The sequence below is a fragment of the Myxine glutinosa genome, chromosome 2 (genome assembly GCF_964187855.1).
Source record: "Myxine glutinosa chromosome 2, kmMyxGlut1.1, whole genome shotgun sequence".
In the NCBI taxonomy this organism is placed as follows: Eukaryota; Metazoa; Chordata; class Myxini; order Myxiniformes; family Myxinidae; genus Myxine; species Myxine glutinosa.
In genome coordinates this window covers 271,154,347-271,171,181 of record NC_136262.1, presented here as the reverse complement: position 1 = coordinate 271,171,181, position 16,835 = coordinate 271,154,347, and the positions used below count along the sequence as shown (strand labels likewise).

Sequence of the window (16,835 nt, the reverse complement as noted above, 5' to 3'; positions counted from 1 at the left end):
TGTTTCCTTCCTGGATGTCAATGTTAACATTAATCAAAAACTTCATTACGATTTATGAACAAACGAGCCCATCTTGACTCACCCATGATGAATCTGTTTCCGATGCTCTCGTCGTGAGAATCACACACACTCCCCCAAATGGTATTGATGTCACCCAACATACTTTAGTGTTTTTCTATTTCCTGCTTATCCGCATTTGTCGATCTCGTCTTTCACCTGTTGTCCCTGCACATTTTTGTTGCCATTGCTTCCAAACAATCTCTCTTACAATTACAATGTTGCAGTAGCAGATTCGCAAACCTTGATCACGTACACACATACAAGTGCAATGTACATTTTTTTTCTCTCATTTTCATGCTTGCTTGATTGGTCACGTCATTTAAATCTTCTCTTAATGGAGAAGCTTTGCACAAACCTTTGTTACTCTTAAAATAAATGAATAAAAAGTAGAAATTTAAATTTTATGCCAATGCGTCAAAGGATGTGCCTCCACCAGTGCTAGATGTCAACCCGCTGTTACATTTTATCTAAATTAAGGGACATATGAAAAACAAGAACGGCACTCGGTAGAGCTCATACCTCCACCAGGCTTTACGTTCTGTATCCCACCGATAGCCCGGATCTGCATCCAGACCTGAACCAACATCTAATTGGCTTGATCTTATCACTTACCCAGCTCATCCACCAAATTTCGGCCAAATTCATCCATAACGTTTTGAGATATTGTGATATATATTATTTTTGACCCTATGTCTCAATGGTGAAGAATCACTTGAAATTTTTTTAAATTCTAGTATCCGGATCCAGATCCGGATATTCACCAAGATCGAATCAATTCGCCCGCGTCACACACCAACCTGTCCACCAAATTTCGGCCAAACTCATCCATATCTTTTTTTGTGATATCCTGCTCACAGACAGGAGACAGACAAACAGGTGAAACCATAACCTCCATCAACCTTCGGTGGTGGAGGCACATGACCTTTGACGTTTTCAAAGGACAAATGACCTTTGAAGTTCAGCAGCAGAAGCACAAAAACGGTTGAAAAGAAAACTAGAAACCACCGATCACTAAATGGTATCGAGTAATGTGATGCCACATAATCACCTCGTTCTTGCCACACCAATGGGATTAGTACTCACGATAACTTTATCCCTATTTGGGGATAGAACATTTTAGGCTCCATGTAATAAAAGATAAACAAGAAAGAGCAATCGGAGATTGCAGACCCTCGCCAGGATGTGTTTCTGGTGGTTTTAAGGGTTTTGTGTTAAAATAAATATGGCGGCCGAACCACGTGACCAATGACGCCATCATTATTTTTTTCTCCACCAATTTATCCCTAGATGACGCTCCATAAATTTCATCTTGATCAGATGAAGTTTTGTACTTGTCGAATTATGACGTCATAATGGAGGCACCTATGACATCATCATTAACATATTTTATTCCCCTTGGATAGTTCTTTACAATGAGCCATGTCTCAATTTTTTCTATGCAGCGCTTTCGGAGATATAGAGGTGCAAAGTTTTTCAGTTTTTCCAAGATGGCGCCCATACCACGTGACCTATGAAGTCATGATTCTTTTTAAAAATTACAGGTGGAGTTGCACCTATGGTGAAAATTTCCTGTCAATCGGACCAACGGTTGCAGAGAAAATCATATTTATTCTGTGTGGACAAACAGACAGACAGACAAGCAGACAGACAAACAAATGAAAAATCGCTCAGAGACTGAGGACTTGCGGGAATGTACTTTTTATCGGCCATTTTGGACAAATATGGCGGCCGAACCACGTGACCGATGACGTCATCATTATTTGTATTTCTAAACTAATTTATTCCTTGATGATGCTCAAGAAATTTCATCTTGATCGATGAAGTTTTGTACTTGTCGAATTATGACGTCATAATGGAGGCACCTATGACATCATCATTAAAATATTTTATTCCCCATGGAGAGTTCTTTACAATGAGCCATGTCTCAATTTTTTCTATTCAGCACTTTCGGAGATATAGAGGTGCAAAGTTTTTCGGTTTTTCAAAGATGGCGGCCGAACCACGTGACCGATGACATCATCATTAACATATTTTATTCCCCATGGAGAGTTCTTTACAATGAGCCATGTCTCAATTTTTTCTATTCAGCACTATTGGAGATATAGAGGTGCAAAGTTTTTCGGTTTTTGCAAGATGGCGGCCGAACCACGTGACCGATGACATCATCATACACATGTTATATTCCCCGTAGAGAGTTCTTTACAATGAGCCATGTCTCAATTTTTTCTATTCAGCACTTTCGGAGATATAGAGGTGCAAAGTTTTATGGTTTTTCCAAGATGGCGGCCGAACCACGTGACCGATGACGTCATCATCTTTTTTTTTTTTCTCCACCAGTTTATGCCAACATGGCACTCAAGAAATTGCATCTTGATTAGATGAAGTTTTGTACTTGTCGAATTATCAAATTATGACGTCATAATGGAGTCCTTGGGCCGAGAGAGTTAAAAATTGGGCACAGTCTATTCCAGGCAAGACAAATATGTGTGTAAAGTTTGGCGATTCTACGTGCAACGGTGCAGACGTAGTGCTGCGCACAGACAGACAGACAGACAAACCAACCGATCAACATACTTGCCGGAAAAAATGGACAGACAAACGGACAGACAAACCCTCTCCTCTAGCGAGGGCAAAGAGCCAAGAAAAGGCTTTGCTATTTTTTTCCTTTTTTTATGAACATGGGGATCAAAAGGTTCCAAATCGACACTGAAGGAGCAATTCACGAAACAAGTCAAAACCATTCGACTGAAAACAATGGAGCTTCTGGACCGAGTGCACAGGACAAACAGCAAGGCTGCTTATGTCTCACCTTCACCACCTCCTCACCGTTCACCTTCATCAGCTGTTTCAGGTTTTCCCGAAGCATGCTCGGGTTTGAGCGCCATTTCAGCAGGCCCAAAAGCTGCACTGCAAACACAAACACGACATCTTTACAATAAGAAACCATATGTGAGGCCCATACAATGGGAGTCATGATCGACGGCTGATGCAAATTGGGCAAAAATAAGAGCAAATACCGTTCATACAATTAAATCATAGTTTACACCCATTATTATTATTATCTGCGTAACAAAAATAGAATCATGTAAATAATCCTCTTTTTTGGACAATTCTAGTTCAGCGAAACCAAACTTAATACTTCAGCGCTTGCGTTAAACATTATTGTTGTCAAAACACCGAGGCTACCTGCACCACAAACGAAAGGTGTCCACATTCAGCATAAAGAATAGGCAAGCTAGCAACATGACACCTTATTCTGATGTCCCTGAGAATGTCTACCTGCACCACAAATGAAAGGTGTCTGCATTCTGCATAAATAATAGGCAAGCTAGCAACATGACACCTTATTCTGATGTCCCTGAGAATGTCTACCTACACCACAAATGAAAGGTGTCCGCATTCTGCATAAAGAATAGGCAAGGTATCAACAACAACAACAACAACAAGGCATTTTAAGGCCATTTTCCCTGCTAGAGCGGGGGTTAGCCTTGCGGTCCCCATGACAATTTCTCCATTTTGCCCTATTTTCTGCATCTCTCCTTGTTAACCCCCTTGCCCGCATTTCTTCTTCGACCATCTTTAGCCAAGTCTTTCTCGGTCTTCCCCGTCCTCTACTTCCTTCTACATTCATTTCCATCATTCTTTTCAACCAGTCACTTTCATCCTTCCTCAACACATGACCAAACCATCTCAACCTGTTTCTCTTCACAGCATCAATCACAGGCTCTATTCCCATTATCTTTCGCAATTAATCATTTGTCTTCCTCTCTCTCAACGATACTCCGCACATCCACCGAACCATTCGCATTTCCACCCTTTCCAGCCTTTGTTGCTGCTCTACGTTCATTGCCCATGTCTCACTCCCATAAATCGTAACACTTCTCACACATGCAGCATACACCTTTCCCTTCAGCTTCAATGACACTCCCCTCCTCGTCAGCATGCCACTCAGTTCCTGAAACTTCTTCCATCCACATCTCACTCTAGCAACCGTTGCCGAGTCTGATCCACCTTCTCCATTCAGCATGTCTCCAAGGTAACAAAATGTTTTCACACCTTCCAGCTTCACGCCATCTCCAAGATCCAACTCAACATTTCCTCCATCTGCAGCTCCCTCTGTGCACACCTTACACTTGAAGGTAGCTGCCACACTGGTTAATGACCCTCTCAAACCACTACATTTTTGATGAACCCACTCAGCGCACATTGTACATTGAATGGAGTTCACTCCGACACCCTTCCTGCACACAGCACAGGGCCACTTCCCAGTTCTTTCCACCTCACCACATGCTTTACCACTTGCCATCACCTTCGTCTTTCCGATATTCACCTTCAGACCTTTTGTCTCCATACATTCCTTCCACTTGTTCATCTTCTCCTTCAGTCCATCCATACTTTCTGCAATCAACACCAGATCATCTGCATACAACAACTCCCACGGTAAATCCTCCTTTATGTTCTGAGCCAGCACCTCCATCACAGCTACAAATAGTAGTGGACTTAGTACCGACCCCTGATGCACTCCCACCTTCACCTCAATCTCACCACTGTTCCCATCCTTCATCCTTACAGCTGTGCGCGCTCTTTTGTACATCGCCATCATTACTCTGATCAACCATTCCTCCACTCCTAACTTCCTCAATGCCCATGTCACTACTTCACTACTTGTGTCACTGTCACTGTCACTACTGTCACTATTTGTCAGGCAAGCTATCAACATGACACCTTATTCCGATGTCCCTGAGAATGTCTACCTGCACCACAAATGAAAGGTGTCTGCATTCTGCATAAAGAATAGGCAAGCTATCAACATGACACCTTATTCTGATGTCCCTGAGAATGTCTACATGCACCACAAACGAAAGGTGTCCGCATTCTGCATAAAGAATAGGCAAGCTATCAACATGACACCTTATTCTGATGTCCCTGAGAATGTCGACCTGCACCACAAATGAAAGGTGTCTGCATTCTGCATAAAGAATAGGCAAGCTATCAACATGACACCTTATTCTGATGTCCGAGAGAATGTCTACCTGCACCACAAACGAAAGGCGTCCGCATTCTGCATAAAGAATAGGCAAGCTATCAACATGACACCTTATTCTGATGTCGCTGAGAATGTCGACCTGCACCACAACCGAAAGGTGTCCACATTCTGCATAAAGAATAGGCAAGCTATCAACATGACACCTTATTCTGATGTCCCTGAGAATGTCTACCTGCACCACAAACGAAAGGCGTCCGCATTCTGCATAAAGAATAGGCAAGCTCGCAACATGACACCTTATTCTGATGTCCCTGAGAATGTCTAGCTGCACCACAAATGAAAGGTGTCCGCATTCTGCATAAATAATAGGCAAGCTATCAACATGACACCTTATTATGATGTCCCTGAGAATATCTACCTGCACCACAAACGAAAGGTGTCTGCATTCTGCATGAAGAATAGGCAAGCTATCAACATGACACCTTATTCTGATGTCCCTGAGAATGTCTACCTGCACCACAAATGAAAGGTGTCCCCATTCTGCATAAATAATAGGCAAGCTATCAACATGACACCTTATTCTGATGTCCCTGAGAATGTCTACCTGCACCACAAATGAAAGGTGTCCGCATTCTGCATAAATAACAGGCAAGCTATCAACATGACACCTTATTATGATGTCCCTGAGAATATCTACCTGCACCACAAACGAAACGTGTTTGCATTCTGCATAAAGAATAGGCAAGCTATCAACATGACACCTTATTATGATGTCCCTGAGAATATCTACCTGCACCACAAACGAAACGTGTTTGCATTCTGCATAAAGAATAGGCAAGCTATCAACATGACACCTTATTCCGATGTCCCTGAGATTGTCTACCTGCACCACAAACCACCATACCATTTTGGGTAAGCTTGGTGGAACACACAAGGGTAGAGATGTAGAAGCGATCCTTGGTCTGTACTATTCCCGGCAGCATCTTGCTCGGCGAGGCGACATCGATGCAGTCGTCCGGTCCAGACGGCAGGCGCATGTACGAACTGACATCGTCAACTTTCTGCAAAGACAAAGATGTCTTCTGCAAAGACATCATCCAGATTGTGAGTGAAAGATTAGCTACCGATCCTGACATGAATGTACATGAAGCTGTATCAATAGGTCAGCACATGAGGCAGTATGAAGACATGTGGCCTAAAGGTTTCCACTATGCTCTCCTTAAATGGGCTCACACTGTGGCAGTCACAAAAAAACAACATTCAATTGGCTCAGCAAAGGTACACAGCAACAATCAGATTTATTCGCACATAGTCGGATAACAGGCCTCTGCAAGTGACGTGGAACTTGATGAGGTTCTAAGGTACAAGATAGCACTGAGGCCTACTTAAATGTTCAACAAGTATCCAGGACGCCTCTTCGTGGTGGTTGTACTCGCCAATGTAAAACGGGGGACAAATATTCCCCATTCTTCCCTGCAACCCAGATTCGTTCCCATGGGCCGACCCTTTCTCTCGTGTCTCCTTTCTCTTTCTGTGTGTGTGTGTCTCTGTGTCTCTTCCTCTCGTGTCCCTGATTTTGTGAAGGCGGGGGTACAAGGGGTACACCATCCTCTATGTGGGGGATCTCTGGGTCACTCCTGCGAGATCGATCGGCTGTCTTTGTGCCGCAGGCTTCAAGAGAACTGTCCGAGGCTATACAACAACAACAACTTAAATGTTCACCGCTGACCACCACTGGCGAAACGACATTAGCAATGAATAAAATAGCACTCAGAAACAAGGTAAAAGTTTAAGTGATGGCAAAAGATCGGCATCAAAAGGTACAAGTGTGATAATCAAGGGATCAGCCATATTATGGCAACATTTTGTCGCATCTGTGGTCAGCAAGAGGAAGGAGTCTGATGTCCCCTTAGTTTTTGACAGATACTGCATATAGATTTACAGTATCAAGTGTGTCACTAGTACAGAAAAAGGGAAAGAAGTAAGCCAATGACGTCAACTCTCACGGTCGATGCTACGTCCACCACGTACATTTGTATTAACTGGGACTTATAAGAACATACAGCTGATCAATCTGATCATTGAGGTTCTACTTGAACAGCGAGAACAGTTAAGGATGACCCACCACAAACTTGTGGTGACAGGAAGTGATCCAGTCAGTCCCTGTATAATTCAACAAAGGCACAATGACGCACTGAGAAGATATGAAAATGAAGAAGAAGACTTCCTGGCGACGGCTAGTATCGATACGTTTTAGGTCATACCTTGTATATGAAAAGCTCATGAACTGCATCAGATAGTGTCGTCCCATCGTTCCTCATCAGCTTCACAAAGGCCATACCAAACACCTTTTCGCATCGGTCCTTCGCTGTTGAAGATATTAACTCGACATGTAAAGGGGAACACAAGTTGGATCTCTATGAAAGCAAGAAATTTGTGATAAAAACGACTGTGGGACAAGTACAGACGGATTGTGTGGAACAGGCCATGAACATGATCTGACACGAGCCTCGGTTCTGCATACAAAACAAAACATACACTCGGAGGAAGAGCGGTGCCGGAAATGGAAGCGCAAATGGATGCGGTAGACATCTTCAATCGGAACAGCAACCTGCAACAAATAACTCGGATAAACGATATAATACTGTTACTATAACCAGACAATGACACTGAAAATGGCATTTACACTTTCCTGAAAAATCAAATTATGATTAAAAAAAAAAGGGATCGATATGAAAGTTACAAAAACCAAATGCACAAAAATGATGCCTCTCACGTGAGAAACAAAGCTATTCTGGGTTGGGAAAAACCTCCGTACATATTGTCGTGATGAGCGGTGATTAACATTGGCCATAGAACGGATGGAACGAATAGCGTTTAAATCCCTTGAACAAGCAGATTATTGGCGGCTTTGCACGAGTGGAAATTTCAGAAGCACCTGAGGCGCTTAGCTCTTTTAAAATGTAGTTATTGCCAAACAAACAACCAGGCAAAGTCACGCCGGCCAGATAAGGAAGGGAAGGGAGGGAATACGGAATCATCTTTGTCGTGTCTTCCCTTTATAAGGGGTGAGGTCCAATGGTACCAAGCTCCTGCCCTGCCTTGACCACGACCCTCCTCCATTCCCCTCGATCGTCAGGCAACATTCCCCACTCTTCAACCACTCTCACCTTACTGCTATCCCTCCTCACAATCTTCCCATCTCGACCGTAGTCTACCTCTTTTCCTCCTACCTTGTTCCCTCAACCTATCCACACTCTGCCATTCTCTCTTCCCCCATTCATATCAAATATCCAGCCCATCTCAGCTGCCATTTCACATCTCCCATCAAGCTCATCTGCACACCAATCTCCCATCAAGCTCATCTGCACACCAATCTCCCATCAAGCTCATCTGCACACCAATCTCCTCCCTCAGTTCATCCATTCTCCTTCTATCCACCTCTTCACTCCCACAATCCTCCTGATCCAGTTTTTCTCACAAACCTGCAGCCTCTGTTGTTGCCTCCCTGTCAGTGCCACCATCTCCAGACCGTAAAGGTAGGCCGGCGTTACGCACGACATCAGAACCTTTCCTTTCAATCTCCTTGAAATCTTTGTGTCTGCCATTACTCCCTCCACCATCGTCCATGCATTTGTACCCACCTGAATCCTCCTCCGCACCTCTGCCAATGACTTACCATCCCCGGTCACTGTTCCACCAGATACTCAAACCTATTTCCTTGTCTGATCTTCTTCCCCTCTCACCAGATATTCATTAATTTTCTCTGCTGCCCAACTCACATCACCTCCATCTTCTCAAAGCTCATTATCAGCCCATGTTTCCCAAATGCCTCTTTCCACTTCCCCACATTAGCCAAAAAAAATTTCAATAGAAACAAAAGCTAAATTATGACTGGGATTACGGACAGTAAAATTACAACTCAGTACGTCGTGTAACCCCCACGAGCATTCAGGAGAGCACGTACATGTTGAGGCATGCTGTTCACGAGATTTGCCAAGGTTTGGACAGGAATCGCTTGCCATGCAGTGACAATAGCCTGCTGCAATTCACGCACAAAGGTCGGCTGCTGGTCCAAGTGGTCGATTTGACGCGTTAATTCTGCCCACAAGTTCTCTATCGGATTCATATCCGGGGACATGGCAGGCCACTCCATATGCTCTACCCCACGGTCAGCAAGAAAATGTTGGATCATGCTAGCATGACGAGGCCGTGCATCGTCATCTTGGAAGACAAAGTTTCCTCGAAAGGCTGCACGAGCAAATGGGAGCAATGTTTCTTCCAGAATGGCCCTGTACTTGAAATGGTTCAGGTTTCCATTCAGAACAACCAGGTCAGTTTTGCCCCCTGCATGAAAAGCAGCCCAAACGGTCACCCCACCACCTCCAGCTTGGACTCTTGGCACTATACAATCTTCGTTGTGGGCTTCATGCACTTGTCTGCGCACTCGGACGCGGCCATATTGCCGATAGACCAGAAATCTAGACTCGTCATTGAAGGTCACGTGATTCCAGTTTCCTGGCTGCCATTGACGGTGCTCTCTGGCCCACTGCAATCAGCGCTGGCTGTGTTGTCTGGTCAGGCGTGGCTTTCTCAGGGGATGCCTGGCACGATAGCCTGCTTGAACCAGTCGTTGGTTGACTAGCCTTCTGGATACAGGCACATTTGTTAGTTGCTGCCACTCTGCCCTAAGCCGATTAGCTGACTTGGTACGGCCATTGCAGACTAACCGGTGCAGCTGGCGATCATCTCTCCTTGTGGTTCTGCATGGACGTCCTGGCCTCGGTATTGGAGTAGGGACACTCCTCTGAGCATTTCGTTTCAGGATCTTTGACACCTGACCTTGAGTGATGCCATACTGCCGAGAAATAGCACGCTGTTTCATGCCAGAATTTCGTAAAGCCACCACTCCATGACAAACAGCATTGTCAAGTTGACGGACCATCTCCAGAGGAAGCGGAAATAACTTTTGTAGACGTGCAGCAGTTGTTTTCCACTAATACAGAACGCAACAACCCTTATATACCCAATTGTGAAGCCAATCGTCAAATGTACCTGTCCTTACATTTTGTCACACCACCTGTGATATAATCCTGTTATTGACTTCTTGCTGCGAAAGACAATCAGTGACATGGTTCTTTCAACAAAGACATCACCGAAGCGTAAAAGAAACTCACCAGATTGATATACTGAGTTCAGAAAGTAAACCTAAGTCAAGAAAAAATATATATTCCATATTAAATGCCAAGTGTTTAAATTAAATGCCAAACCAAAGTTTTGGTTTGAATTTCCTGTAACTCGTAATTAATTAATCGTTTTCTGCTCCTCGTGTGTGGCCTTGTAGTTGTACCCCCGTCGGTGTTTTGTTAACTTAAGTGTGTTTTGCTTGGCTCTTGGTTTTTTCCCTTCTACCGCGAACATAATACTGTCTAACGTTCTAAATCCCCACCCCCCCACCCCCCCACCCCCCCCACCCCCCCCCCCCAAAAAACAAAAAAAAAACAAAAACATTTATTTTATTTTCTCCACGTGTACTGTTGTCTCATCCTGTATTTTCTGTCCAGGTGTGCTGTTCGCCCCACCCCCATTATCTCCTTGCCATCCACCGTTTGCCCTGTTCACGTGACTCGTGGTGGTCCCTCTCGGCTCTCCCCCCGTTGGTATTTTTGTGCATATAAGATTGTTCATAGTTCTGTTTAAATATTTTTAAATATGTTTAACCTTTCCCCTTCTGTTTTTTATTCAGTGGTATATTACAACACGCTGTTTTTCTTCCTATTTAAAAGGCTTTTCTCAATTTCCTCTCCAACTCATTCCACTTCAAAAAAAAGAAATTCAATATCTTATACGTCTCCCTCACTACATGGTCTAAATTCACATTCATTCCATCCCTCCTCCATCGTTCTGAACCGGATTGCTAACTTGAAAATCACAACAAACCCAATTTGTTATCAATGTTCGTCTTTCATTAATCATCCACTTTCTAAACTCCCCTCTTGCCCCTCCCATCCAAATCCCCCCCCTTGCACCTACACTCCGAAACTTCCCCCTTGCCCCTCCACTCTTAAACTCCCCCCTTGCCCCTCCACTCCTGAACTCCCCCCTTGCCCTTCCCCTCCTAAACTTCCCCTTTGCCCCTCCCCTCCTAATCTCCCCCCTTGCCCCTCCACTCCTGATCTCCCCCCTTTCCCCTTCCCTCCAAAACTCCCCCCTTGCCCCTCCCCTCCTAAACTCCCCCCTCACTCCTCCCCTTCAAAACTCCCCCCCAATCCCTCCCTTTCAATTCTCCCCCCATACCATTCCTCTCCAGTTCTCTCTCCTCCCCCCTCCTCCTCCGGGCTGCCTCCTCCCCACTTCGTCTCCCTTCTATCTCATACCTCCACCCCCCCAAACCTTCTACTATCCTCTGCCCCCCCTCGGACAACCCCTCACTGTGCCGCATCCCTTCACCAGCAAACCTTTCATCCTCCTCATCCTTCCCTTTCTTGGAACTCTTCTGCAACATCAGAAACACTATCGACTGCTCTCCCTACCTCCCCCTCTCATCCTTCATCTTACCCTACTCCTCCCCTCCCCTGTCCTGTACCCGATGCTCCCCCTCTCTCTTCATTAACGGTATGGACCTCAAACATCCGGGGCCTTCGCTCAAACCTGACTGATCTCTCCATACAGGTTGCTTCTGACAATCCAGACTTGATCTGCTTAACAGAGACTTTCCTCCTTCAAGATGTCTCTGATTCCTTAATATCTCTTCCTGGTTACTCCCTCCTCCGGTATGATAGACCTGAGCCTCGGCCTGGTGGTGGGGTGGCTATCTTTGTCAAAAACTCTCTTCCTCACTCTCCTTGCACTGCTCTCTTTCCTCCTCACCCGCAGGAGTACCTCTGGTTACGGCTTCCTCTCCGCTCCCACCTTTTGTTCATATGTGTTCTGTACCGTCCCCCAAACAGTGATGACTCCATCTACATTTCACTGTCTGACAACATGGACCAACTTCTATCCACTCATCCCAACTCTCTCTTCCTCATATGTGGTGACTTCAACTGTCATCATGCCACCTGGTTGGGTGTGGGTTCCTCTCTCACTAGTCATGGCATCTCAGCAAAGGACTTCTGTGACTCACTGGGATTGACACAATCTGTCAATTTCCCGACCCGGATCTCAGCCAATGGAGTATCTTCTCTTCTAGACTTGGTTATGACAAACTTCCCTGCTAATGTCTGCTGCTCTTCTTCTGCTCCAATCGGTTCTTCTGATCATGTGCTTGTCAAAGTGGACATCTCTCTGGCCATTCTCAGAGAGCCTCCTCAGCGTCGTCGAGTCTGGCATTTCACTCAGGCCGACTGGGACGGTCTTCAAGCAGCCATCAATCGTCTGGATTGGTCTCCCATCTCCACTGCCGCTGACATCAATTCTTCCTGGGAATTCTTCCAAAGCAAACTGATCTCTCTCATGCACAGATTTATCCCATCTCGCCTTCAATTGTCTTACCCTTCCTCCCGTCCATGGTACACTGAATCTTGTGGTGTGGCAGTTGCCCTGAAACAACTTGCCTTTGCCTCTTGGAAGGCTAATCCAACTGAAGGAAATCTCAGTTCCTTCCACCAAGCTCGGAACAAGTGTGTGTCTACCCTCAGGAGTGCCAGGAAGCACTATCTCTCCTCACTCAAGAATGAACTCTCAAACCTGTCTCCTTCCTCCAAATCCTGGTGGCGTCTGGTCAAATCCGTTTCTGGTGTTTGTTCCCCCTCCATCCCCTCCCTTACCTCAAATGGCCACACAGTTGACATCGCACGTGACAAAGCCGAATGCCTCAACTCTGTGTTTGCCTCGAAATCCTTAGTCCCAAACCCATCTCTCTCTGTTCCCTCCTTTCCCAGTCGAACCCAACTGCTCCTGGACTCTGTGTCCTTCTCTCCTGACAAGGTGGAGGAGTTTTTGTCAAACCTCGACTCTGATTCTGCAACTGGACCAGACGGCATCAGCCCACGGGTCCTAAAATCCTGCTCTGCCGCTCTATCTCACCCTCTCTCTGTTCTTTTCACCCTATCTTTTGCTCAAGGTCATCTGCCAGCATCCTGGAAATCAGCTAACATTACCGCTTTACACAAAAAAGGTGCAAAAACAGATCCTTGCAACTACAGACCAATCAGCCTGCTCCCAATTATCAGCAAAGTCATGGAATCCATCATTGCTTCGGATATGAAATCTTTCCTCTTCTCCAATGGCTTGATCTCTGATCATCAATTTGGTTTCAGACCAGGTCACTCTACTCTGGACATGCTGCTTCTGCTGTCTCAACAATGGATGGAGGTCCTCAATGCCAAACAGGAAATCAGAGCTGTCTCCCTTGACATATCAAGAGCCTTTGATACGGTCTGGCACCCAGCTCTGCTCACCAAACTCTCCTCCTATGGTATCCATGGAAATCTCCATGCATGGCTTGCGGACTTCCTCTCTGGTCGTAGTCAACGTGTGGCCCTGAATGGATTTCTCTCATCTCCCCTTCCTGTTCAGGCTGGAGTTCCCCAAGGAAGTGTGCTGGGCCCTGTGCTTTTTCTGGTCTTTATCAATGATCTCTCTGACTCTCTGGAAAATCCTCTCTATCTCTTTGCTGATGACTCCACTCTCTGCCGCTCCATTCCTCTTCCCTCAGATCGGCAGTCTGCAGCCTCCTCACTCTCTGAAGACCTGGACAAAATCACAGACTGGTCAAACAAGTGGAACATGTCTTTCAATCCTGCCAAATCTCACTCTCTTACTATGTCTCTCCGAAAAGATCGACTGGACAACCCTCCCATCTACTTTCTCAACAATCCTCTCCAAGAAGTTCTGTCACTCAAGCTTATGGGTCTCACTATCTGCCATGATCTTTCTTGGGAAAACCACATTTCCAAGCTGGCCTCCAAAGCCAGTCGCCGACTGGGCATCCTCCGTCGTGCGAAGTCCTTCCTCGGCACACCTGAGCTCCTCACCACATACAAGGCTTTCATCCGCAGCTCTATGGAATACTGTTCTCCCCTATGGGCTGGTGCTCCTGCCTCACACCTGGCTCGGCTTCACGCTGTTGAATCCAAAGCTTTCAAAATCATTGGAATCTCCCGCGATGAAGCTATCTCTGAGGGCCTTTCACTCACTCACCGCAGGCAGGTAGGTGGTCTTTCTGTCTTCTACCGACTCCTCTCCGGCCTTGCTCCCCCAGCTCTCTCTGTGCTCTGTCCCCCAAATATTCCTACAGGTCGCACAAGATCTGCCAGCAACCCTCTGATGGTTAAACTGCCGAAATCTCGGCTCTCTGCTCACCTTCACTCTTTCATTCCTCTTTTCTCCCGCCTGTGGAACAAACTCCCACACTCCCTTCAATCCCTCTCCTCCCTCCAGGTCTTTAAAACAGCTGTTCACCACCATCTATTATCTTCCCCCATCCATAACCTTGATCTTTTCTACCCCCACTAATTCACCCCAGATCCACCTTGTTTGAAATTCCAACTTATTTCCTGGAAATCCTGGCAGTGTCCATATGTTTATACCTCTCCCACCCCCCCCCCTTCACATGCCTCCCCCCCTTCACATGCCTCCCCCCCAAAGCCCTCTCCCTCCCACAGATCTCTCGATGTCTCCATGTCTCTCGGTCCCTGCTCTCAAATGTTGTGTTTGTGTCCTTCCCCCTCTCTCCCCATCTTGTCTACCGCTCCCGATGTTATTTGTTTTATGTGTCTGTTTGTCTTTCTGTGTGATTAATGTTCGCTCTTTCACGAGCCTCGATCTTGTATACAAAAAAAAAAAAAAAAAAAAAAAAAAAAAATGTGTGTGTATATATATATATGTGTGTGTATATATATGTGTATGTATATATATGTATATATATATGTATATATATGTATATATGGTTCTGCATGGACGTCCTGGCCATATATATATATATATATATATATATATATATATATATATAGTCATGGTTTTGTAAAATGTACCCCAGGGTAGTGCATTGATGTTCACTTATAAATCACAGAACAGTTATTTTTATCGTTTGTGTGAAGGAAGACTTTTCGCCCATTTTCTGGTGGTTGGGGGTGGAATGCGTTGTGAGGTTCGTCTATTTCCAGTGTGATGTTTCCCCTTTTGCTGCCCCCTCTCTCTCAATCCACCACCAGTCCGTTCCAACAATTTCTTTCTCTCAATCCACCATCGGTCCATTCTAGCAATCTCTCTCAATCCACCATCGGTCCATTCTAGCAATCTCTCTCAATCCACCATCGGCCCGTTCTAGCAATCTCTCAATCTCTATCAATCCACCATCGGTCCATTCCAGCAATCTCTCTCAATCCACCATCGGTCCATTCCAGCAATCTCTCTCAATCCAGCATCGGCCTATTCTCGCAATCTCTCTCAATCCACCATCGGTCCATTCTAGCAATCTCTCTCAATCCACCATCGGCCCGTTCTAGCAATCTCTCAATCTCTATCAATCCACCATCGGTCCATTCCAGCAATCTCTCTCAATCCACCAATGGCCCATTCTAGCAATCTCTCTCTCAATCCACCATTGGTCCATTCTAGCAATCTCTCTCAATTCACCATTGGTCCATTTTTGCAATCTCTCTCTCAATCCATCATTGGTCCGTTATTACAATCTCTCTCTCAATCCACCATTGGTCCGTTATTACAATCTCTCTCTCAATCCACCATTGGTCCGTTATTACAATCTCTCTCTCTCTCTCTCTCAATCCACCATATGTCTGCTTCACTAAACCTCAATTCATGAATCCCTCCTTCAACCCATCGGTCTTTCCTTAAACCCCACGGTTAGTTTATTCTTGTCCTTAGGTCCATTTGTACATTCAATCCACTCATTATTTTATTCCCTTACATTCAATCCACTCATTATTTTATTCCCTTACATTCAATCCATATGTTCATCCATTCCTTCACCATTCGGACCCCTCATTATTTTCTTCCCTCACAATTATCTATGTTTATTCCCCCATCGATCCCATGCTAACCACACAACTACCATAGAAACAAAAAATCCTCCAGACCAGTTACCTTCCCCATTCCTCCCCCTTGCATTCATCACACTTCTCATATACGAACAACGCTTCTCATATACATACGTATTGTACAATGAAGCATTTGAGCATACGAAATGCGGGGCGAGGGCACCATTGAACTCCTCCAGCGTGATGCGGGGATTTCCCATAGCTGCATCATGGGACACGCCCTCACCAGTCATACACCAATGGGAAAAGGCTGCATGGGGTCCAAAGATGATCGCATGTACTGTACTTGCCTCAAAGCCACGCCAAGTGTGGCAAGTATAACGTCCAGAACATGGTGTGGTCCGCAGCTGTTATGTGTGTGCCAGGAACGAGTCATAAAGAGCACTCACTGCCTGCTTGAAGGATCGACTACCAGGACGAGTCATGCTGGGTCCAGGACAAGTTGTGCTGTCTCCAGGACAAGTTGCGCTAGGTCCAGGACAAGCCACGCTGGGTCCATGACAAGTCGCGCTGGGTCCAGGACAAGTTGTGCTGTCTCCAGGACAAGTTGCGCTGGGTCCATGACAAGTCGCGCTGGGTCCAGGACAAGTCGCGCTGGGTCACTGACAAGTTGTACTGGGTCCAGGACAAGTCGCGCTGTCTCCAGGACAAGTCGCGCTGGGTCAATGACAAGTCGTGCTGGGTCCAAGACAAGCTGTGCTGGGTCCAAGACAAGCTGTGCTGGATCCAAGACAAGCAGTGCTGGGTCCAAGTTATGCCGCGCTGGGTCCAGGAGAAGTCGCGCTGGG

At 45.7% G+C, this 16,835-nt stretch overlaps 1 protein-coding gene across 2 annotated transcripts in view; it reads right to left on the bottom strand.

Annotated features, from left to right (window-relative positions):
• The window catches only part of LOC137420545 (dedicator of cytokinesis protein 1), a gene marked incomplete in the record, with an annotated part of 615,378 nt that overhangs the window by 395,660 nt on the left and 202,883 nt on the right, over nt 1-16,835 (bottom strand). For both annotated transcript variants that reach the window (XM_078772553.1, XM_078772554.1), the window contains 4 exon segments: nt 2,870-2,967; nt 5,952-6,129; nt 7,312-7,415; nt 7,586-7,658. In XM_078772553.1, the coding sequence (XP_078628679.1) occupies nt 2,870-2,967; nt 5,952-6,129; nt 7,312-7,415; nt 7,586-7,658 (453 nt within the window).